The 23,740-nt window shown below is 24.0% G+C and overlaps 1 protein-coding gene across 1 annotated transcript; it reads right to left on the reverse strand.

The window, feature by feature from the left end:
- Positions 1 to 1,281: 1,281 nt before the first annotated feature.
- Positions 1,282 to 23,266, reverse strand: LOC107997831 (high mobility group protein DSP1). Its single transcript, XM_062075325.1, has 6 exons — positions 23,193 to 23,266; positions 12,894 to 15,234; positions 5,879 to 6,106; positions 3,639 to 3,802; positions 3,270 to 3,444; positions 1,282 to 3,175 (listed from the first exon to the last, which is right to left on the reverse strand). The coding sequence occupies exons 2-6, from the start codon at positions 13,479 to 13,481 to the stop codon at positions 3,065 to 3,067; spliced, it is 1,266 nt and encodes a 421-aa protein (XP_061931309.1). The 5' UTR covers positions 13,482 to 15,234; positions 23,193 to 23,266; the 3' UTR covers positions 1,282 to 3,064.
- Between the last annotated feature and the right edge of the window lie 474 nt (positions 23,267 to 23,740).

The following is a 23,740-nucleotide window of genomic DNA, read 5'->3' on the forward strand; positions in this document are numbered from 1 at the left end:
TTATAAATATTTAATAATATAAAAATAAACATATAGATTAAAAAATCTTGTATTTTCATGCAATTATTATAATATTTATCTAAATATTAAATAAAAATTAATTATTAATTATTTTATTCATTCAACTTAATTTGAAATCTTAATATATGATATCAAAAATAAAGATTATAAAAGATAATAAGATTATAAAAATTCTATAGCTAAAATATATTTATACAGTTTTATATATATATATATATATATATATATATATATATATATGTTATATCTAAATATGATTATAAATTTTTGTATATTTTCATAAATTATTTATGACTTTTAATATTATTAATATAATATTGTTTTATAATTATTTTTAATAATATCATTCTTAAATTAATATAAATTTCATATATCATAGAATGGTTATAAATACATATAATATGTACATTGCACGTGTACGCACGCGCGCGCGTGTTCATGCACATTCATATTCAATATAATATATATACTTTTTATATACTTTTAAAATATATATATGTTTATATTATATCTGTTGTTAAATCTAACTATATTTCTAATAGTTTAAATTGGATACATATTTATAATTAATAATAACATATAATGTTTATAATATATTAATAATATTAATAAATATTTAGGTTAACATTTTCTTATAATTATTTGAATATTTAATTTTTTAATTAAATGCAATAAAAAATTTTATTTTTTTTAGTTATAATATTATATAAAAATTAAAAACGAAATAAATGTTATTCAATATATTTACTAAAGTATTAAACACATTACTGAATTATAAATATGAAATAATAAATTGTTTTAGCACGTTACGAATAAAGAAAATTTATGTTAAATGTAACAATAATTTATTTGAAATATTATGTCAATAGTACATTTATAATCTATAATAATACTTATATCTATAATAAAAACTTATTTGAATCTATAAAATACAATGACATTCTTTTATGCTGAAACATGTAATATATATAACATTCAATAAATTAATACATTACTTTTAATTTCAGAATAATTGCTAATTTTTATATAATTAGTACTAATACAAATATATAAAATGAATATATTCTATATAAGAAAGCAGTAAAAAATAATATTTTGTCATAAATAAATAAAGATAACACATATATGTACTTATTTTTATATAAATGTATATAAATTGGTTGGTATTTTAAGTCTAATAATGTTTTAAAAATCAAATATTTTATACATATACATATATGTTTAAAAACAGGTTTGGAGAATAGCAGAAACATATTCATATATTTTTTTAAAAGTTTATTTATCCTAAGAGATATACAAAACAAACATTTCTTTTGTAACTGTTATAATTCCCCTATAATAACACAGAAAATTCTGCCATAATTTTCAATATCTGTTTTATTAATTATCTCCATCAAATGGATATTTTTGTATCAGTACAATTCATTTTAACCAGCTATGTTAAAATTATGCACATCTGCAAATCAGTATTAAAATATTACAATTTCATATTTTACAGTATTCGTCCTCTAGCTCCCTCTAGAACAGGTTCTTGCTTATATAATCACATAATTATCCATTATATGACAATGTGCCAGGGGAGATGAAAAGCTTTTATGTCAAAAAGTAGTACTGCTGAGCCAAATCAAGGTGCAAGTCAGTCTGACTGTAAAGAAGCCTCTTGTATATTCATTTTGCATACCAATCTTGGCCACGAAATTTATATTTGCATTACTTAGCCTGTTTTTTTTTTTTTTGGTATGCTTTTTACACAGTTGACTCTAATCTCAATGATTAAGTTCTGTACATACTAGGATCTAGGAATGTTAATATTACAAGAAACCACAATAATTTATTATAATACAGCCTGCTGTACACCAGATGACTCGAGGCAATACAAGACACGCCTTATTTCTTACTTTCTTAAATGATGAACGGAATCACACGATTCTGAAAGGATTTTAACGTATTTATTTTATTGGAAAATGAATATGAGAGGGAGAATAACGATGGTAAGGGCAGGGACTACTTCAATTTGTTAAAACTCAAAATTCTATTTTAGTTTGTCTTTAACGACTGTCATTAATTTCGATAAGAACAAAAATTCATTATTTCATACGATTATAAAAAAATTGAAATTATATGACTAAGATAACATAAAAGCAAAGTTTTTCATCAATTATATAAAATAAATTGAACTGTTTTTATGCTCCACTTTCTTGCGAATAGAAGTTATTCACACTTACATAGCTTTTACAATAGTACTTTACAATACCACTGCTCCATGGCTGGGTTATCGTCCCAATTTTGATTTCATAAACTTGTGAATTAGATATTTTGTTTCGATTTCAATTACTTATAAGCTATAAGGCTCAATCTCATGGTTTAGAATACATTGTTTGTGGAAACTATCACATATTGACGCAGATGTAGAATCGAAGTTGCATAAAATATATACTTATCCTAATACTTACAACTATACGACACATAGTTAAATCAATTACATTCATACAAAGCAGCCCCATGCCCCACCTGCGACATATTTGATTTAAAGAAATCTTCTGTACAAGGATATACAATAAGTCTTCTTACACTGGCAGCGAATGAACTGAACTGATAAAATCGAACTGTTTTCGCCATGAACGAATGATACCGCCCAACTATGGAGCCGCCGTATCCTTATAACTAAGTCAATTTTTAACATAGTTTGGACACAATGTCAACAATAATTGAGCCCCTGCGCCTTCCACCTGATAGAAAGTGGGCACCATATCTTTTCATTCTGCTATCCTACGCCATTTTACATGTTACTATCAATATGTTAAAATACAAATATCATTCATACGATCTTCTCTCACATCTGTCATACATACAATTTTAAAATAATTATTATAATCGCGGGTATTTAATTATTATTGTAAATAATCAGGGACTGGTGATTAGTTATTTGTTTTCCTAGTGGTGTAAGTACGCTCACGCTAAGATCAATGGTACGTACAGTAGGTGAGGTATGCTTTCAGGATCAAGGACACGGGGTGATAGATGAAATTTTGTCGTGCATCCGCTATTCATCATCTTCTTTATATTCTTCTTCACTGTCACTTTTTACAGTATTTGCTGGAACTCCTACTACAGGTGCACCATCTTTCATTTTCTTTTTGTACGCAGTCATTTCCTAAATACAACATATTTATAAATAAATGATTTAAAATAAATATTTTCAAATGAATAATTTAAAAATATTTTTAAATCAAATATATTATATATACTCTTTCATATCGAGCCTTATCCTTTTCTGCCATAGCCTCATATTTAGATTTGGTTTCAGGATCTGCATCTGACCATTTTTTACCAAGTTCCTTAGCAATATCACCTACACCAAATTCAGGATTTAGCATTTTTACTTTTCCACGTTCGTCATTACAGAACCAGAAAAATGCAGATCTATAAGATAAAATATGGTTTAATGATATGATAAATATGATTTTTTAAATTACATTTTTATATATATAAAAATAAATAATAAATAATTAAAAATTAAATATATATATATATATATATATACAAAAAATATATTATATTTAATTTATATAATATTATTAAGAAAAAGAAATTATATTTAAATCATATTTACTTACAGTGATCTTTTAGGAGCATTATGATCTTTAATGTGTTTGCGCTTTTTGCCTCTGCCTTTACTTTCTCCTTTTGGTGGTGTATAATTTTGCATTTCTGCATCATATCTTTTTTTATCTTTTTCTGCCATTTCATGAAAACGTTTCTTTTCTTTATCTGACATAGTCTACAAACATATAGTAAATATTTAATTATAAATATAAGAATATTTTCTTTTGATTTCAAAATATATATATAAAATAATTATATTTATAACAGTACTAAATATTGACCTATAAATCTATTCATTCAATATTTTGAAAATTGTAAATATATCATATATCATATATTATATGTGTGTAATAATGTATAATATCATAATTAACTTTAATATATAAAAAATATTAATAAAATACATATATATACTAAATTTATATACTATATATATATTAAATTTTTTAAATTATTTTTTTTATTTATAATTATCATACATTATCATTTGAAAAATATTTAATAAAAATTATCAAATAAAAATTTCTTTTTCATTGTATTATTATAATTATATGATACATTATAATCAGATATAATTAGAAAATAATTTAATTATATTATAAAATTATAAAATTATATTATATATTTTTAAATTTTTGAATTTTACAATTGATGTAATTATTTTAATAAGATAATAAAAATCAATATCTTTAATTTTGAATACCATCTGGTCTATAGTTTAAAAGAAAGTCTCCCTTTTCAAAAGGTAGAATGACCAGATGTTAGAAGAGTACCTGTTCAAAATGACATTTCACATTTGTAGAACTTGTGAACAAAAAATACATTTCTTTTTTTAGTACAAAGTAAAATATATATATATTTCAATATATATCTATACATGCGTTTTTATAAATTTTTATCAACAATTAGTTAATAATCGTAATAATTATTACGAAAAATTTTTTTAAATAAAATAAATCAATTCGAATCAATATATTTTAATATTTTTAACTTTTTAAATTTTTTAAAAATTTAATAAAAATCAATAATGTTATTATTTTTTTATTATTGAATAATTATTAATAAAAATTTATATTATATATTTTAATGTATTATTATTATTACTATTTTTATTTATAAAAAGAAAAATATTGAGTATAGAATTTGGCAGGCTAAAGGATACACGTGTGAATAACACATTATTAGCTTTTTGACATAATATTTGTTATATATAAGGGACAAAATCTAAGAAACAACGAGTTGTAAACCGGTCTTAGTTTTAATCTTAGTCGTGACAAGATCATAGGTATATGATTAACCGTTAATCCGAATGTTCTTGATCAGATCATGTCAAAACTAGTTTTCTGACTAGAATTTAGGTAAGGTTCACATATTCAAGCATGTATTGAACGCAAATTTTATAATCATAATATTTTATAAAAATTATATTTTAATATAATTCGATTAATATCGATTAAATAAGAATTCTATTTATTAGTAAAATAAATGTTCAATTACTAAAATAAATGTTCAAGTATTGCATTTTTATAAAAAAAAATAGCATTTAATTTTATTCTTATATAAAATATTCTCTTCTTTTCTTTTTCTCTCATTAATTAAAATATTTTCCAATAATTGTAAATAATTTCGTTTTTCAAGTTTATAAAATCTTGTATTTGAAATGATTCTGTTAAGAGTTTGTCTTATACTATATGAAAAGATACGGGTAAGTTATCTTCAAAGAAATCAACGCATAATAACTCCAGATGAGGTCAGTTAACTGTAAATTACTACTTAAATTAGTTACACTTTTACTCCGGCGAACAACACCAGAAACTATTATTATTTCCTGAAACATGTTTAACAAACTAATTATAATGAAGATTACTTATATTTTAAAAGATTATACATAGAATTATCTTATCAGAAATATATATTTTAATTTGACTGAAAGTTTTTAAAATGTCATTTTTTTTGTATAAAATTATATCTTTACAATCTGTAATCTATCATCAATTCTTGTTAGCATTATGATTATTTATTTATAACAATAATGTATGTTAAAAATATTTGAGATTAAAAAAAAGAAAATATTAATAAATAATTAAAAAAATAACTAAGAATTACTGTGACTAATTTGATATCTTTAATTAATATTTAATTAATGTAATTAAGTATTCATATTTTAGAAGTTGATAAAAATCAATTAATCGGATAATTCTTTAATTAAATTAAACAAAAAATTATAAAAAAACATCGTAATATTTCTTACCTTCCACCTCATTGCACACTTTTTAGAAAATTCCCGAAAGACAATCTTTTCCTCGGGGTGTTTCTTTTTATGTTCCTGTCGACACGTTTGTACGAAGAACGCATATGCGGTCATCCGTCCCCTTGGCTTTGAATCTTTTCCTCTCGGCATATTGTCTCGCTGTTGTAAACTCTGAGCGTTATTTTGCTGAAGATTATTTTGTTGTTGCGATAACTGTTGTATCTGGTGCTGTAATGAAATAATCAAAGGATATAATTATTAAAAACTCAATGTAACAATCAATGTCCCTCGTTTAAAAGATATTTTCCAAAAACAAGAAAAAAAAATGGAGAAAAAAAAAAGGAAATTTATTTATGTTTTACATTGAATAAAACAAAAAGATTAAAAAATTTTTTTCTTTCTCTTGCAAAGATATTAATTCATCATTGTAAAAATGATATATTGATTCAAAATTTTATATTTTAAAGTTTTATATTTTTCCATAATTTTCTTTGTTTTTATTTTTTATGTTTTATATTTTAATATAATTATATATATTATAATATAATTTTTAATTATTTTTAACTTCACATATATGTACATATATGTATATATATAAATTGTTAAATGCTTAAATAGAGATTAAAAGTCATTTGTAAAATTGTATTTTTGAGGAAATATATTTTTTAAAATTTTATCGGATAATTAGTTCGTACAAAGGCGCATCTACATATATGATTTATGTTAGTTTACTACTATAACGTGCACTATATTGTCAATGATTACTCTATTTCTAATATTCGAATTCTGAAAGATAAAATAATTTATTTCTAATCAGATTTCTTCCCTATATATAAAGCATATTGCTTCGTACAGACTAAAATAATACTAGGCGCATAATATATTGCGTGCAGCTACGTTATAATTCTAGAAGCTAGGTAGTTAAGATTCTATTCTAAAAAAATAAAATTCTTTCATATAAGTTTATAATTTATCAAATTGTTCTAGATAAATCTTAGATAAAAAAAGTAACAGATAATATTATCTTACTAATATATATCTGTTACTTTTTTTTATGAAAAATAACATTTATTATATTTTATATACAGATAACAAATATTTATCAAAATAATATTTTGTTCAAAGTTAATATTTTAAATTATTCATATATCATATAATTATATGATAAGAATATATTTATTATTATAGATGTTTTCAAACCCAAATAATTAAACAATTATTATCAAACTAAACAGAATAGAAGTATATTATTATTAACAACACTATGTTATTATTTCAAAATTATTTTAAACTTTCTTACAATTCTTGTAATTCTAAATAAAAAAAACATTTAACATTAAATATGAAAACTTGTAACATTCTCATTTTATATAAATAGACTTAAATAGAATTTCTTAAAATATATTTGATTTAACATATTTATTAAAAAAAAAATAAAATCTTTTTCTTTTTTAAAATATTTTAAAATTACACAATTTGTACTTATAAATAATTTATAATACTGACAGTAACTTATAAATAATATAAAAAATATGTATAAATATATTATCAATAATTATGAAAAATAATTATTGTAATAAGTTACATAAATCTCATTCAAATTCATACAAAATAAAAATAGATAATTAAAAACAAAAAAAAACAAATAAATGAAAATAATTTATATGTACATAATTTAATTTTATCACATATGAAGATATACTAAGTCAATAATTATAATATTAAAAAAAGATAATTTATATAATAATAAAGAGAACATATGAAAAAATTTTCGAAACGAATGAAAAAGTATAAGAAAGTTAAAATTTTGCGAACATAATATTCGTAATGAACACTGATGTACAAACTTCATTAAATGAGATCGTGTTTTCGGCATCAACTAAAATTACTTTTAGATTGCATGTTACTATGTGTATATATCTAACAAACATTTATCCGTACGGTCAAATAGAAATTGATACCTATCCCATCTGTTTAATATTAGAGTTTAGTTCAATCATCGAATCTAATTGATATAAATTATAGAAAAAAATACTTCAGATAATTTGAATACAAAAAAAAATAAACAAAATATATTGAAATATTAAAATTTTAATAAAAAAGTTTATTTTTGATATCTTGCAATTTTTTATTTCTCTATCTTTAAAATAATGTATTTTTATTTTTTTTCTATATCACATTATTATTATTCATTATTTTATAAAAAATCTTTTTTTTATTTTAATTTTAATTTCAATCAATAGTTAAAAATAATTTATCTTTATGCATTTATTTATATATTTCTTTAAATTTTAATGATTAAAGAAATTTATGTATAAAATTTTCAATTTTATCTTTTTTATTATTCGTAAATAAAGAAAATCACATAAAATGTCAAATAAAAGAGACCAAGTAAAACAAACTAAATTAATTTTATTTATAAATTTTTTTTATTTATAAAATATTATTTATTTAATCATAAAAATTCATTTTTAATTTAAATCATTGAAACATTTTTCCAGTTTAAAATTATGTAACTAATTAGCATTTCAAATAATTTTTTATTGTGTAAATTATATCTGTATTAGTTAATCAATAAACTATCAATCAGAATCAATACAATGTCTTCGAATCGATGAAATAACTACTCGAATATATTAAAGAAAAAGAAAAGATCAGAGAATATATATAATTTTCATAAGAATTTTAACAAAAAAATAAAAAAAAATTAATTTTAGAAATATTCCAAAAAATTTTAAAGTGCAATTTTAATTTTTTTCGGAATATAAAATTAAAATTAACTATTCTAAAAATATCTATGAAACTAAAATATAACATTTATTCGAATGATTTTATATAAAATGAAATTTAATTTTATATATTTAACATAATTCAGCAGCTAATATGATAAATTTTTATTTTATTTTTTAGTGATAATATAACGAAATAAAAATTTAGTTAAAGAATAAATTTTCATGTAAAATAAATATGTATAATTTTCATGTAAGAAATATAAAAATTAATCACAATTTATCAAATAATATAAATATACAATTTCTCTCATTGATATTAATTTAATTTGATTTAAAATTCAAAAATTCAAAAGTTCAAAAATTTATATTATTTTAATTAAAATATATTACAACATAAAACAGTAAATTTTAATAGAGTATTTTAAAAAGTAGAAATTTAATCAACCATTTTAAAAATTAGAAATATCTTTTTATCTTTAAATAAATGCTAGTATCGTTTCTAATTATATTGATATACCTTCTATTTAATCATATTCTACTTTATAGAAAAATTTTTAAATCAAATTGGAATTAAAATTTATTATAATTTTTAATTCATATGAGAGTGTATAATTAGTATTTTTTTAAATATTTCAGATATAATATAAAATTGAATTGGTTATTCTCCAATATCAAAATACATATATTCAGTATAACCTACAAAATGTTAACTCTTGAAATTTCTGCAAAATTCAACGAAATGAATTATGAAAAATCCTTAGATTATAAATTTAAAAGAAATTTCAAAATTTCTAAAACTCCAGTAAAAAAATATAAAATATATTTTTTAACTATACATTTCTTAAATTTTTATGATTTTTTTAAACATGTGCGTATTTCAACTTTGATTCGAAAAGAAAAATAAAAGAGATTTTCTTTAATAATGATATTTAATATCTTGTTCCGAAGAAAAAATTTATTTCTTCCGTTTACTTCTATATCGCAATAATCTTAAATTTTCGGACAACTTTCTGACTTTCTCTTCGCTTGATAGATACAGACACTTTAATCTTAACTTTCATTCGAGCTCCGCTTTTAATTTTGCTCCAAATACGTTTTCATGCTTCACAATATTGATTACTTTTTATTGGAATATTGAAAAAGCTGAAAATTTTTGAATAAAGATATTCTTAACAATATGTCTTCAATATTAAGATTAATTCAATAAACAGATTAAAATAATTTGTATAATAAATTTTAATAATGATTTTTCTTCTTGTAGGTTTTATGAATGAAATGTTCAACTAGAACATTGACAATATATTAATATATTATAAATTTACTTTGAGTACAACAATAAAAATCTGATTCTAATGCATCGCATATATATTCGATAAAACAATATCAATTATTTATTAATATTTTTATATTATACTTTTTTATTATATTTTTTCACAAATTTAAATTTATTATAAGACTATGTTTTCTTCTTGATTATGTGATAACATATATATTGACACTATATTGACATCTATTTCTACTCTTATACAAATAGTTCTATGGCTAATGATGCACGCAAAGAAAGATTGCAATTGGAAACAATCTAATATTTTTTCTTTTTTTTTTTTGCTTTAGTTTAAATAATTTATAAACTATATAATTTATAATTTTAAATAATTTATAAACTATATAATTTATAAATTAACTAATCATTAATTTTGCGATTAAAAAATACGTATAGATATTAAATTGAACTAAACACGCGCATTTTATCTTTGATTAGACTAGAACATAAATATAAAGTAAAAATTATTGAAATTGGTAAAGACAATGATTGAACTAATTATAGAACATTAAGTAAAAAATAATTAAAAATTTAAAAAAATATATTGTGCACTTACAATAACATATAAGATAAACAATAATATAATGTTTTTAATTTTGAATAATTATAAATTAATATTAAAATATTAATTTAAGTAAATAAAACAAAATGCGATAAAACTATTTCAAAATTCTAAGATATATAAATCCAATTTCAAATTTATTAAAATTGAAATAAATCTTAAATTGTCAAAGAAGGATTGTAAGATCAAATATCTTTCATTTTTTTTTTAAATCTTAAAATAATTATATAAAAAATTATAACAATATATCTAAATAATTACAATAAAATTTAATAAAACAAAAATTTAAAAAAAATAATATACAAATAATTTTTAATTTCAAAATTATTGAAAAATAGAATTATTTTTTCTTTTTTTCAAATAAAAAAAATATAGAAAAAATTAAAAAAATATATTTTCGTTTATGAAAAATTTTAATTTTAATTTTAAATTTAATTTAAAGTTTAATTTTTAATTTAATTTAAAGTTTAATTTTTAATAAAAGAAATAAATATCCATTTAAATATCTTTTTTTCATTATAAATAAATAAAGCGAATTGAAATATGACCTTTAAATATGAATTCAAAAAATCAATTCAAATAGAAATATATCGAAAATATATAATTCGAAAATACGATTATCTGAAATTATTTGCTTATTAATAACAAATATACGAATAAAAAGAAAAAGTTTTAAATAAAGTTCGTAATCTGTGAAAAATAAGATTCTTGAAATTTGGTGTTTAATAACCAAATCGACTAATTAAAAAATAGCGTCTCTGCATTAAAAAGATATAGTTATGAATTAAAAATTTTTTCTTTAAATTTATTATATAATTTATTATATTATTTTATATTATATTATTTTTTATTAATATAAATATTAATAAAAAAATATCAAATATTGAATTTTCATTTTTCTTTTCAGAAAAATGAAAATTTTTCGTTTTTTGTCGATATGTATGATTAATGAAAAAAACATTATTTTATAAAAAAAATAATCGATTATATTTAATAAAAAAACTGAATAAAATGAAGAAGAAAATATTTAAAAATTTCGAAGTTCCTTTACAAATTTTTACTTTAGAATATAAAATGATTTGAAAATAATAATTACTTTTAATTTTAACAAAAGAATAATAATTAATTAGAATTTTTATTTCCAATCATGAATGTCTAAAATATTTCAATCAAAGGAATCGAAAAAAGAAGGAAACCGGCATGGCAAGAGCCGCTGTACGAACGTACGTACGAAGAAGGCCGCACGAAACCCGGAATCAATAGCGGACAACGGTCGGTGGGGCAAGAGACGCGAGTCAGGATGAAACGCAGACGATAATACGAAAGCACGATAGAAATGGTTATTAAGACTTTTTGAACACAAATCGAATTAATGATTAACTTAATTATCATTCTCTTCTAAGTATAGATCTAAAACTAATATCTTTGTGTCAAAGTAATGATGTATTAGAATTTAATAAAGCTACAAAAAAATTGAAATTTATGAAAATAAGTATTTGATAAAATATTTTTAAGTGTATCGTTTTTATTTTTCTGATTATTAATAATTTAAAAATAAATTAAATAATTTTATTGTTCTTTGCATTATTATTACAATTTCTTTTTCTTAATAACAATAACAAAGTAAATAACTCGATAACATAGTTAAAAACATAATGATTCAAAACATTATTTGAGTCAAACTATGACAAATGATGATCACATAAACTACTATAACCGAACAAAGAATAACAAGAGTTCAAAATTCTTAGAATTATATTAAAGCATGTCTTTATGAAGATATTACTTATAGTTAAGGAGAAATTGAAGTTCAGTCACGTGTTATTACAATTACTGTAATTATACTCGCTGTTTCACTTCTTTTTTTTCATTTAAATTAAAAAAAAAATGAAATACTGATGCTTGCCCAGCTAGCCGAAATTAATTAATCAATTTCCCAAAATGAATAAAAAGATAATAAAATTAAGACTTACTATAATTAATTAATCTATATATATCGTATGTTTAAGATAAAATTTCAAAAAAATTTTAAATATTAAAATTGCTAATATTTTAATTATTAATAAATTTTTCATTTTATCTACAAAAGAAAAAAAAATAATCGGAGAACGAAATACAACAAAGATGCAACGTTATAAAAGAAACCACAACATATTTTAATAAGTTAGAATTATAAATATAAACCTATTGGTTAAAAAGCAATGCAAGAGATTTGATAGGAATCAGGCGTTTTTCTTTCAGGTGCATAAAAGAATCCCGCGCAAATAGAAATAAGCGAAAAATATACATAAATATATGTAATACATAGGGTGATAAATTAAGAATATAAAATTGAAAAGCAGGCAATAATGAGAAAAAAAGGAAGCATAAAGGGGGTCGATCGTGGTCGCAACATACCGGGGACATAACGGGGGGCGTGGACGTTTGTGTGGTAATGGGCGAGAGGTGCTGCTGCTGTTGTTGGCCCTGCAATTGCTGATGCAGGTTGTTTTGTCCGGCGTCCATAACTCCACCTGGGTACCACCACTGTACGCCAGGCGGTGGTGCGGAAGGTGTACCAGGTACACCTCCGCCTGTTCCGGGCCCCGTTCCTAATCTATAATCATAGCCTCCCCTCATGCAGGAGCCAACCGGCGTAGATGTCGAGACGGGATTCGACTGTGTGCCCGTGGTGGCTGGGTTCTGAAAGCTGGAGGCCATCTTGTAGGAGAAAAGCTGCTGGGTAGCCGCAGCGGTACTCCTAACGATATCCTGATGATGCTGTTGCTGTGCTTGCTGTTGTTGCGTTAACTGCTGCTGTTGTTGATTCATCAGATGTTGATGTAAATTTTGTTGTTGTTGCTGTTGCTGCTGTTGTTGCTGTTGTTGTTCGGCTGATACAGTGTTTAAACCCGAAGGCCACCAGGCGGTACCACCGGAGGCATCCTCGCGGCTTCCTGGGCTCGCTGTGCCCCAGCCACCGGCAACGCGGTGGTGTTCCGACATATCGTACACGCGGATGGTCTGTCTGTCACTTCGGCCTCGTTTACCAAGCGGTACCACCAACAAGGAAAAGAAGGATGCACGAAGAAATTACACGACACGCACTCACGCACCACACATACGCTCCTCTGTCTCCCTCATACAGAACATGCACACATACGCACGCGAACGCTGCGCGCGCGCGCACGCACTCGCTCGCTTGCTCTTACGAGAAGGTGTCCACAGACATACACATACATATACGCACCCTCACATTCGTATGGAGTCCTGTTTGTGACCGTCGTGTATCGCGACACGCACCGCACGCGCTACCGTGCTCTCACTGTCACACCACGTTTCTCTTGTCCAGCCGGCACACTACACGATCACTACTAGTACTCCTGGTAGCACAGGCGGCTTCATACACGCTTTTTCCACGATGTATAGATGAGGTCCTCGTGAATACGTACGTTATACTTGGGATGCGGTCTACTCGACGCTACGCTCAACCGTTCGTTAGCTCCGTGAGTAGGTATGGCGGGTAGAGGAGGAGAGCGGGCGGGTGGGTAGGGGAGGGCGCTCTCTCTCCCCTTCTAGCTCTTTCTTTTTCCCTCTGTCTCCCCACCATCGACAGATACAGTGCGTCTATCCGTCTCTCTTTTTCTCCCTCTTTCTCTGTCTCTGCTCTCCGTTCTCTTTCTCTTTTCTTCCCTCCCCTAAATACTCATGGAACCTTTCATTTGAGAGACACAATGTTTCTTTTCGTAGACACCGATAAGTGTTAAATATAAATATGTATCTTCATTCATTTATGCCTACACTATCATTTCCGTTACGTAAAAAATATGTATATTGCCCTTTTCTTCCTTGAAAACGTGACGTCTCTTCTTTACTTGCTCATACACACGGTGCTAATTACGCTCTATGCGACACCACGCTCGCGTAGAGACGCAATGCTTCTTTTACGTGTATATACACACCGACGCTGGCAATTGCACAGTGGTAGTAGAACGCGTAATAGCTTTTTCACATGGAGAAGCTTACGCGCGGATTGCTTCTCTCGCCACCGACTCTACACGCGATGCCGCACACACAGAGGGCGAACCTGGCGAGGACGGGCTGGATGGACGCTTGTATATTCTCTCTTTCTCTTTCTCCAATCTGGTCCCCTTCCACTCCGATCCGAAGTCTCACTCACTACTTGTCTGTTTGTCTCTTTCTCCACGTTTCTCTATCTTTTTTCCACGCGCACGAGCTTAGCCTTCCTTCCAGCGGACGCCGGCGAACTCATGCAACGTTGCCAAGCCACGCTTTCACCCGCCCGCTCACAAAGGAAAACCCGAGTACACCAACCAATCGAACTACATTTCAACCATGGTGGGGATGGCGGGAGTCTACCACTACTGACATCAAGGCAACGTCGCTTTCTCTCTTCCGTTCGTAGAGAATTCGAGAGCCATGGCTCGTAGTCCCCGGTAAGGTAGAGGGGCAAACGACTGCAAACCCTTCTCTACCCTTGAAACTCGAGGTCAACTTTTAGGCAGAGAAAGAGAGCGAAAGGGAGAGGAAGACACACCAACTCTGACTTGTCGCCGTGCGCTCTTTCTTCTCGCGCCTTTTTTTACCCTTCTTAGTTTCGTTACACTGCTACGGTCACTGGAATTTGCTCCACATTGGTACTTCCTGCTTTTCGCGCACCCTTTTTCCTGCGTGTCAAGTCGGCTTTACCGACCGAAGAATTCTTCCTTCATGTCACTTCTCAGTCGATATAGAAGGACTTTTAAAATTTGAATAAAAACAAGATATAAAGAAATCTTTTATAATTTCCTTTAACTGAATAAAATTATGTTTGTATACATCTCATTTAGAACTATGAAATGTTCATAGAAAATGTATAAGTGTAATAACGAATCATTATGAAAGCAATATTATTAATTAATAAATATACTTCAACTTAAACATTTCTTTTCTTACTTGTATTTTTTCCTGAAACTTATTGAAAAAAAATCTAAAATCTTATTAATTTATGATACTTTATTAATAATTAGAATTTAAATATACTTTTTCAATTGATTTCTTAAGATAAAATATAATAAATAATTCTAACAATATTTCATATTAAATTATATTTCTATAAAACATAATAATAATAAATATAATAGTAAATAAATTTTTCAATATCTTAAATTTTTTCATTACTTTAAATGTTATTTTGAAAAGTATGGTTACAATGTAATATTTTACAAGTACATATTTTAAGCTTCAAACGGTATATAAAATGTAATATTATATATGGAATAATTTCTAGTATATATTCTATAAACTTATACCTCATGGCCAACACATTTTCCATAATTTCTAACTTATCAGAAGAAAAATCAAATCTATTAATATGAAAATAATTCGTGGGAACAAATTGTGCAACAAATATTATTAAACGAATTCCATAAGAAATTTTTAACATGTAAGAAACAACATAAATTGCGCAAGGTTTTGGAATTCCAATTTTTTTTAAAATCGTGAACAAGACAAAATGAAAATATATATCATAGGATTTCTACGTCGGGCTTCCTTTCTTCCCACTCAACCCCCAATCAAGAGGCGGGTGAGTTGGAGGTAACCCGGCAAATCGAGAGAGAGAGAGAGAGAGAGAGAGAGAGAGAGAGAGAGAGAGAGAGAGGAGAAGAGAACCGGGTCCGGGTCAATAAGACGCATGAGCGAGTGAAACAGAGATGGAACGAGAGAGAGAAATCGAAGGAGTGAGCGAGCAAACAAGTACATTGGAGAAACAGAGAGGAACAGGGACCGCGCATTCCCAGGGCTAGGCAACGTAACGAACGAATGCAAGAAGGGGCATGGTGAACAAGGGAAATGGTGGAATGGTAAGAAAAAGAGAGGCATTGATGATGAAAGGAAGGAGAAAGAGAGAGGGAAAAAGAAACATATGATGAAAGAGAAAAGGCACAGCAAGCAACGAGAGTCCTGGCTTCAAATTCTCAACTCGTGTTGGTACCGCGATGTTTGTTCGACCGAAGCAAGTCGATTCCATCCGAAACAAACCGATCTCTCTCGATTCCGAAAGACTGTCAGAATGAAAAAATAATCGAATGCAATTTTATTTTATACCAAAACATTTTGAAAATTGCAATTTGAAAATAGTAATATTTTAAAATAAAAATATATTTTTTTTTATACAATAAATATAAAAAGTAAGTAATTAATAAATATAGTTGAAAAAAATATATAATATTTTAAAGAAAATATAAAAGATATTTATATTAATATATTTATAAAATTTTATATCAATTTGAATATATATAAAGTTTAAAAATAGTAAAAATGAATGTTCACATGTAAATAACGTATTCATACATGTAAATAAATATGTATAATTTGCTGAGCTCGCATTAGTATATCAATTTAAATTATCTTAATGTATTTAATGTAAATATTTGTAAATCCATTGATATGAATTAAAAAAAAAAAATAGAATATTTATAATGAGAAATAGATATTTCATAACAAATATTCATTGCTTTTATAGAATATGAAATTTTTTTTAAGATTTCGAGATTAAAAATATATTTAAGTAACATTTAATTTAATTCAAGACTCAATATATCATTTTTAAAGTATATATATAATATATATACATAATATACAATATTATTTGTATATGTTCTAAATATAATTATAAATCTAAATATTAATTAATAAGAAACATTATAAGTTTATTTAAGATTTTTCATTGTATTTTAAAATTATAAAAAATAATAAATTATAATTTTTTATAAAAATATAATGAATATCTTGTATATTTCTATTAATATAAATGTAAATATACATATATCCATATAAATTATATAAATACTAGAATATATAATATTTATATAAATATCTTAAATACACTTTGTCAATGATATATTGATTTATTTAAATTCATTATTAGTAATTTTTATCTCAAATGAATTACATTTAATTGATATATATATATGTATATATACGTGTATATATATTCAATTAAATATTCATTTCATAAAAAAAAAAAATAACAAAATTGTTTGACAAAAATAAAAAATAAATCATATTTCTATTCGTTTTAACGCAAATTAAACAATTTTTGACAGTATATTATTGATTAATTTTATTAATTTTATTATTTTAATCAAAATATTTTTATATTTAATTATATATCATAACTTTAAACATGCGATTCGAAATTTTATTGTAATTTGGCGTAAGAAAAGGAATATGATATATCTATGGACCAATGCCAAACGTATGTATACGTATACATATGTACATATTTCATGCCATGTGTGCAAGAGTGTTATATTTACATTTATCCAATGCACCTGTATAAAGAAACAATATGAAATATTTAATATCCTTTTTCATTTACTTTTCCAATGCAAACATATATACATATATAAATATATATATTTTAATATATATAAAAAACGAATTTATCTATATACATCTATATATACAACCTTTTTCTGTTTTTTCTTGACATCGAATAAATGGTAATTGCGAGCTACACATAGTATACGTATAACGTTGAACGTGCCTGTCAGAATTACGCAAGATCACTTTCAATTTTATTATTCCTATATTTGAAACTGCTCTTGCGTTTCGTTATAATTTAAGTGAAATATTTTTATAGACTAAATCTTCAATATTAAATTAAAAAAGAAAAAAAAATCCAACAAATAAAAAGTAAAAAATATTTCATAAAATGATCGTATCAATTATGATGTTTTTAAAAATATCTATTAAATGTTTCTATGTGAAGATAATTTGAAAGTTATATATATATATATTTTTTTTAAAATGACAACACTTTAAAAATTGGAGTTATACGAAAACATTTCACAAAACGTTATGCAACGATACTACGTATTATGCCTAAGCTGAACTTAATTTCATAGTTTTAGATATTTATCTTTTTTAAAATATTCATATATATCATCAAACAATATGAAATATTTTAATAATATATGCAATATATAATGAATTTTTTTATACATATGTAAAATGTTTACAAAACAGATTTTTTATTTGGATATAAATTTTAAAAATTTCATTCTATATGAATAAATATGAGTATTATATTTTAATAAAGAAAATTTTACTAATTTTAATAATAAAAAAATATTAATAAAAAATATAATAAAAAATAAAAAATATTTAATTCATAAACAAAGTAGAAGTTAATTGAATATATATCTATATATATTTGTATACATCTATATATATAATAATCTATGTTATTATATCTATATATATAATAATCTATGTCATAATATCAAATATATAAATATTAAATACAAAAATAAAATAAAAAATTAAAAAGATTTAACAGATTGAAAATAATAAATTTTATAGAAATAGAAATAGAATAGAATGTTAAATAGAATAGAATGTTACACTAATTTCATAATTTATATAAAAATTTATATGAATAAACATTTAAAAATTAAATTATAATGAATTATTTAACTTGATTTGATATTAGTTGAATATCTTAAATTATATGTAAAATTTATCTGCAAAAAATTTAGATGAATTATTATTAAAATAATATTTATAATTCATATTACGATGAACTTTATTTTGGTTTATATAAACAATTTCATCAAAATTTATTATTTTAAAATCTATCAATATTTTTCAGAGTATATATAAAAGAGAATTTATTTTAATGGCATTCTTTAAGAAGTAAACATATTGACGCCGTAAAGGTAGGTATGTAAGATATTAGTTATAGCAATTATCATAAAAAAAATTCTCCTAACTTCACCCACATACCTGACTGCAATAATACTTGCCCAAATAAAACTAGTCAAACAAGTAACAACTAAATGGGAAATTGATGTACAAAAGAGATTGTAAACAATGACTTATATTGCTTTGTATAAAATTTCTTCGAATAGATATAATTTCGATGAAAGAAAGTCTTTTATATTATTGAAATATTTACATTTTTTTCAAAACTAAAAATATTGTCATTTTTTTCAAAAGTTCACAAATATATTTATTATTAGAGTTATATTTTTTATATTTTTATAAAAACACATGGATTATGTTTATATCTTTTTGCTAAGAAATCAAATAATGAAATATAATTATTGAAATTAATAATGATTCTTCAAAAATATTTCAAAATATGATGCAACATAAAAACATTTAGAATATTATTACAAGCAAGTAATTCAATTTTCTGTTAAAAAAATTTAATAATCCAGGTTAATAATCTTCGAAACAGTTAAAATATTAAATTAATTTAAAACTACAATCTTCGAACAGATGTACACCGTCAATTAGGAAGTATCAGGAACTCTTATGTGGGTCAATGGTCCACGGGAATATGAAAGTATGTCTTATAGCAGTATAATAATTACGATGTAGCAAAGATAGTATGTTTCGAAAGAGTGAAATATTGAAGTAAAATATCTAAAATTTATCGTGCCATTAAAAAATAAGTAATAAGATGAATCTTTATCATGTACTTTTATTTTTTTATAAATATGTTATAAAATATTGGATGAATAAAAAAAACATTTGAATTGAATTATTTTAAAAATTTATGTTTACAAAATTGAAGATGAAATTGCAATTTTTTTAAATAAAAAACTCATATTCAAATGAAAGGATTAACCTTTTCAGAATAAAAATTACTTGACGTCAATAAGAATGTGTGTAGAATAATTTTGTAATTTGCTTAGTATTTTTATATAGAATTGATTATATTTAAAATTTTTCTATATGTGAGATTTAGCGTTCTTTTATACGAATACATGTATACGATAATTATATTTAAAGATTATCAAAAATTAAGTGACAAAATTAATAAATATGGAAAAAAAATATATAATAAAAACTGCAAAAAATAATATTTTTACTATTATGTAAAATTTAATTAAAATATTTTTTATTTTCATTGAGAGTATATATTAGATAATACAACATTGTTTTTTGTAAAAAATTTATGTAAAATTTATATAACTTTAATCACGTAAGCAAAGTATTAATAGTAGCCACACAAAAGTTTTATAGTATATAAACATTGGTTAAATGTTGATACTCGATAATCGATTATTAATACACGTTACATATAGAGATACTGTATCGTATAGTATCGTACAATACAATAATGTTTTATATTACATTGACATATTACATTTACATTAACATCATGTAAATGTAATGAAATAATAGGATAATGATAATAAAATTCAATGTTTATATAATTAATCATATACATACAAGAAACTAATTTGTATTGTTTCCTATCTTAAAGCAAAATTCGAAAAATAAACCGGATAATTATTTTGTCATTTATATCAATATATTTCTCCAAAAATGTATTTTTTTTTAAAGTGATTATAATATCATTGTACGATCATTATTCTATAAACAATACCAATAAAGTTTATACTATATAATAATAAAATATGTAATAATTATATTAACGAAAGAATATATTTTAAGTTTTGAATTTTAGCATAGTAATTGTTGAAAAATATTATATTAAGAATTGTAAAATGATACACATATTTACTATGACACAAAGAAATAAGAGCTATATCGAGAACATAGTGCACAATCTATCTATAATTATTTTTCACATTTTTCCGACATTGATTAATATTTTTTATATTGACTTAATAATAAATGTATTCATATTATAAAACATGATTATTTATATAGATGGTGGTAATATTATCCGTATCTAGATATAATATAATACGGCAAATATACATAAAATCGAACAACTGGTTTGTTCTTGATTTCATGATATTACATGCTATATATGAATTTTGTATATGTAAATTTATTATACATTATATATTTTTTTTTAGATGATATATAACATATAATAATACTTTAAAATATTAATTATATATAATTGCAACATAAATTGATTACTTATGTATCATAATTGTTTTATTTTATATTTTTTACTATGATAATAATGTATAACTTTAATATAAAATGATTTAGTTTTTATTATAAAAAAAAAATCAAATTAAAGCCTCTAAACTCAAACAATATCGAACATTTTTTGTTTATATTAAGAAAGCATGAAATTTATAAATCTAAATCTCACTTCTAGTTCATTATTTAAATAAAAATATTTAATAGAAAGATAATATCTTTCAAAATAATTATCAACATCTTTTATTATATTTCTAAAAAATTATAGATTAATTAAATTTAAAAAATTATTTAAGAAATATACAAACTCTTAATTATTTTATATATAAAAAAATTATATATAAAAAGAATATAAAAATATTTATGAAAATTTAAATAAATATAATTAAAGTTAATCTATATATTTATAAAAATATTACTGATAATTTTCTATCAGATGTTTAAATATAGATATAATAATATTTGAAAAATACTAATATTTTAATTACAGAAATCGCAACTCAATGAACGACAATTCTAATATATCCAAGCACATATTAATGAATGTAAAAAATATATATATATCTTAAAAAAAAAAGTTGTGATAACGTGTTGTGAATATAAGCAAAAGAGACGAATAAGTATAATATCACATATACATCTTTACTAGACTGTATGTAAGCTCATATTACGCACACACAAGTACAGTGACGTTTGCGTATTGCAAACATGTCTTCCGTACATTGATTATATTCCCACCATTTTATATATAATCAACTTCATATGTTTCAATATATATAATAAACTAGAATATTATATTTATATTAGATATGTAAAAGATAAATAATATTGACAAATTTCAGAGACTAATAAAAATATATTTTAGAATTACAAATGCAATATTAATTAAAAAAAGAAAGAAGGCAAAATTATTTTGGCACTTCGTACAGAATATAGGTTTCGTTGATGATATAGCATACAGAATAAAAACAGATACTTAAACGATGTTTAAAAGACGCTTACGTGTAAACATACTATGCATAACACTCACTTTTTCTTCTTTCAATATTAATAAATTCGATTACTATAAATAATGCAAACGATTTAACGATAAATGCACTGAATTCATATTATCATATAAAATAAAATAGAACATGAATATATCATTATCGATCATGCATATGACTTTAATAGAATAGAGAATTGGATGTGAGCGGGAAATCAAAAGCACTATAATATATTGTAAACTACGTCATGGATAACAAACTAATGACTAAAACTCCTTCTTATTTTTTCCAAATTTTCCAACCGCACTATGATTATTATCATAATTTAAACATTAAACATCAAATTATACATTATAAAACTATGACGACTACTATAGTACAAGATCCCATATATGCCAATGCATGGCGCAAGTAGCCAAACAGAGACTGAACATACGCGGGTTATAGCCTTGACGGTTGATTTATGACGAAACACTCATGACATAGGCCACGCCACATTTTACATTATAAATCTAGAGTATCTATGTTTTCACGACAGCAAAAATTGTCACACGATATTTCTTCACATATCTATATATAATGATAACAAAGTACACGAGAACCTTCCTGCTAAACACATCTCTGGGCAGCCATTTGCTATGACGGCTGGTAGAAATAAAAGGTATATGCACAGTATGCAACACAGTAGCACTTCACTAAATAATTGCTCGTATTACGTGTATCATACTATGATGATAGCTTATTAATCAATTATTGGTCGCTGAAATCTGTCAACACTCGAAAAGAAAAATATTTGGATTTTTCTTACCTGAACGATCCTCTACAGCTAAAAGGATTCTCAGCTTCGAATATCGCGACCCCACGCCACTTGTGCGGCATATGAAAGTGTATGGGGAAAATCTGTATTACCATTGGCTTATTTCAGATAAGCCGCAAAAAGTAAGCCAATCAGCATCAACCTTTTATGTTTTGAAGCGTTTCTTTTTACCCCCCCAATAAAATGTCTGCTAGTGGAAAGGGCGGGAAAAATCATGCGTGGAAAACCGCCTACACTGTATCATTTGTTTTATATTAAACAATATTTCTTTTTATCATACTGAATTAATATATTTTTAATGATAAAATATGTTTAATATATTTAATTAGAATAATAAGATCTTTTAATAAGTAAATATTTTAAATTATTAAGGTTAGAATTTATTATTATTGTAGATGGCACTAGGCTCCAAAAGCTAAATATTAAGGCGCAAATTACAGTACCGCCAACGTGATGCATATAATATTCATATGTGTATATATATATATACATATGTATATGTATATAATATATATATATAAATATATATGTACATACAA

The sequence above is a fragment of the Apis cerana genome, linkage group LG5 (genome assembly GCF_029169275.1).
Source record: "Apis cerana isolate GH-2021 linkage group LG5, AcerK_1.0, whole genome shotgun sequence".
In the NCBI taxonomy this organism is placed as follows: domain Eukaryota; kingdom Metazoa; phylum Arthropoda; class Insecta; order Hymenoptera; family Apidae; genus Apis; species Apis cerana.

Bases quoted from the DNA above. Each gene is read 5' to 3' on its own strand.
- LOC107997831 (XM_062075325.1), bottom strand. From the start codon at position 13,481: ATGTCGGAACACCACCGCGTTGCCGGTGGCTGGGGCACAGCGAGCCCA. The intron at 6,107-12,893 runs GTATGTTGCGAC...ATTTCATTACAG, and splicing joins CGCCCCCCGTTATGTCCCCG to CACCAGATACAACAGTTATC. The intron at 3,176-3,269 runs GTATATATAATA...TGTTGTATTTAG, and splicing joins ATAAGGCTCGATATGAAAGA to GAAATGACTGCGTACAAAAA.